At 53.9% G+C, this 3,086-nt stretch overlaps 1 protein-coding gene across 1 annotated transcript in view; it reads right to left on the bottom strand.

Annotated features, from left to right (window-relative positions):
- LOC119100035 (uncharacterized) overlaps positions 1-3,086 on the bottom strand; it is a 9,909-nt gene that overhangs the window by 1,474 nt on the left and 5,349 nt on the right. Inside the window, exons 2-3 of the mRNA XM_037223150.1 lie at positions 1,168-1,322; positions 258-420 (exon numbers count right to left, since the gene is read on the bottom strand). Coding sequence (XP_037079045.1) covers positions 258-420; positions 1,168-1,322 — 318 coding nt within the window. The remainder of the gene's footprint in view (positions 1-257; positions 421-1,167; positions 1,323-3,086) is intronic.

Raw genomic sequence — 3,086 nt, 5'->3', positions numbered from 1 at the left:
GAAGGGTGAACGCAAGCTGCTCCTGCCACTTTCGACACGATTTTTCAATGATGACAAACTGCTTCGGCTCGCCAAGCCATTAACCGAGATTTACGCGGCATTCACCAGGTTCATACGTCAAAATTCAGGGCAAAACATAACATCGGCATGTCTTAACAGACCACCGACTTCGCCCGTTCTAGGCAACTTCCTTGTACGGCATACGGAACATTACCGTTTCGCGATGTGGTGGACGGTGTCAAAAGCAGGTGACGCACCTGTATCGGTTTTGGAGATCCTGGGACGGCAGACGCTGACAGAAGTCGTCCTGGTACTGGGTGATGCTGCCGCCCAGAGTGCCGAACTCAGCCACCCTGTCCAGGATGTGCGATGACTGGCACATATCGTCCATGAATCTCTGGTAGTAGCTCAACTTCTCAGCTGTGGATGGAAGCATGCAACCACTGGCCTCAGAACCAGATTCACCACTCATTTACGAACGGCATCACTGCAATGGACACTGCCAGTCGCAAAATTTGCCAACAAAGTGAGGTGTAACTGACATTCAGTTCTTTACGCCGGGAAATATAGCAAACTACATTCGTGGAAACTTGCTCATTGTTTTTCACGCCACATGTTCCTTATGAGAAAGATGCTCTTATTTCACTCCCACATTACCCTTCAGGTGGCAACCTCCTTGCGCACCACGCTGCCACATCGCCCTCCAAGTGAGCTTACCTTTAGCGTTGCCGATCAGACCGCAGCCCTCATGGGCACCACACCCGACGCTACCCATAAAGCCGACGCATTACCGCAGTACAGCATTTATTATCACTGCATTACCGCTTAGGCTGCAAATGTCATATCCGGTACCTCTCGCATTATTTGTCAGGGTGCCACCCACGTTTGCAGCACCTCCTCGCATTGCCCCCGAAGTCCAAGCCCATCTCCCACCATTCGATCACATTACCCATCTAGCCATAACCACACAGGATAGGCTTGTAGCCTATCCTTGGGCCGCACCCCACTCATCCATCGCACCGTCACATCACGCCTCTGGCCACAACGCTCCTGTCCATCACGTCCTCGCACTCTTACAACAGCCTGTGGCCGCAGACCTGCTGAACTTCGCACCCGCACGTCACTCCCGTACCCCCACCGGCTGCGGCCCCGGCGTGCGGCACTCACCTCGCCTCGCCCGGACGCCGGGGCCGTGGGGGCTCTTGAAGTCGTACCGGGTGACCGACTCGCCCCAGGCGGGCGTGCGCACCGGGTCCATGCTGCTCCGCTGCGGCGGGCACACCGAGCCGTACCGGTCCTCGTCCACCACCTGCAGGCCGTCCCTATCGTGGTCACGACCGAAGGATCCCAGGTTCGAGACTCAGCTGAGGCCGCTGTTCAGAATGAACGGCACTGGCGACGCGAATGACCGTAGCAGCTGCCCGAGTGGCGGCGAGGACAGCACGGGACATTCCTCCTCAGCGCATCAGCGTTACAGGTATACGGCTACCGTATACATTTGGCAGAACGCCAATTGAAGCACACGTGCATAAGTGCGCCAACTAAAACACGTGTGCGTAGGCATAAGCGCGACTTGGCCTGTCAGTCTCCCAGCCACCAGCAGCTAATACCATTCATGCGCAAAAACGGGTATCTACGGCCGGTTTTATGGGCTTTGGTGGTGCTATCCTCCCTGAATGCCAATGCAGCTGTGAGGTCATTGTCGCGTCGCCCTGATCGTAGGATATCACATGTAAATCAGAATAGTGCTGAAGGCGCTACGAGTATAATATCAAAGCACTGACAGAAGCCAGGATAAACACCCTCCCGCATAGGCTAATGTTCGGCTGCATGTTTTGGCCGCCTGCGTGCGCAGACACCGTGACCCTCCATCACGTAAGCATTGCGATCGCCGTACCAATCACCACGACTGCTGCGCTTGGTGTGCGTCTAAGCTATTGCTGTCCAGTTATACAATAGTGAAATGAATTTCGCAGGCCTTTCCCCAGAAGAGGCCCACAAAATTTCCACCATGCCAACAAGATTCCAGCAACACTCACAACAACATTCACTGCTCCCAACTAGTCGGCACCAATAGGAAGGGGCTGTGGCGTAGCATACAGAGCAAAGTGATATCAATCACAAGGGACGTCGAAGAGTATAAGCTGTGCCATGCAGCGATGCAATGAGCACGCAGATATTTTAGGTAAATATTCACGCAGAAAATCACGCCATTTCCTCATGCTTTTTATGCAGTCGATTTCTGTGCCGACCAGTCACTCTTTCCGCAGCAATTTTCGCAAACGGTTTTGACCTCGACATGCCGGCTGCTACAGCTGGTATCCTATGTGATGTACCAGCATTGTTGTGAAGCATGCGTAATAAACCGATATAAGGCGCGGTGAAGCCGAATCCCTCATGGTCTGCTTGTTCGGCTGTTTGGATTACAGCTCTTTCAGGTGGTCATAACCTTTCAGAACTATGGCATGAAGGAAAATGGATAACCGTGGGTCAAGACTACATTCGCCCAGGACGCATCCGCCGAGGCTTTATCCGCATAGGGACCTCTTTGCGGGGTGTGTGCTCGGACGGGGGGGGGGGCACCACCTGCTCGTGGCTGGCGCCTGCACCCTGTCGCGGACAAGCAGGGCGCCGGGAAGATGCAAGGGAAGAGAGAGAGAGAGAGAGAGAGAGAGAGAGAGAGAGAGGAGAGAGAGAGAGAGAGAGAGAGAGAGAGAGAGAGAGAGAGAGAGAGAGAGAGAGAGAGAGAGGAGAGAGAGAGAGAGAGAGAGAGAGAGAGAGAGAGAGAGAAGAGAGGAGAGAGAGAGAGAGAGAGAGAGAGAGAGAGAGAGAGAGAGAGAGAGAGAGAGAGAGAGAGAGAGGAGAGAGAGAGAGAGAGGAGAGAGAGAGAGAGAGAGAGAGAGAGGAGAGAGAGAGGAGAGAGAAGAGAGAGAGAGAGAGAGAGAGAGAGAGAGAGAGAGGAGAGAGAGAGAGAGAGAGAGAGAAGAGAGAGAGAGAGAGAGAGAGAGAGAGAGAGAGAGAGAGAGAGAGAGAGAGAGAGAGGAGAGAGAGAGAGAGAGAGGAGAGAGAGAGAGAGAGAGAGAGAG

This window comes from Pollicipes pollicipes, unplaced genomic scaffold, assembly GCF_011947565.3.
Source record: "Pollicipes pollicipes isolate AB1234 unplaced genomic scaffold, Ppol_2.1 Scaffold_4881;HRSCAF=5763_pilon_pilon_pilon, whole genome shotgun sequence".
Lineage (NCBI taxonomy): Eukaryota > Metazoa > Arthropoda > Thecostraca > Pollicipedomorpha > Pollicipedidae > Pollicipes > Pollicipes pollicipes.
Note: the sequence above shows the minus strand (reverse complement) of the source record. Positions and strands in the feature narration are given on the sequence as shown.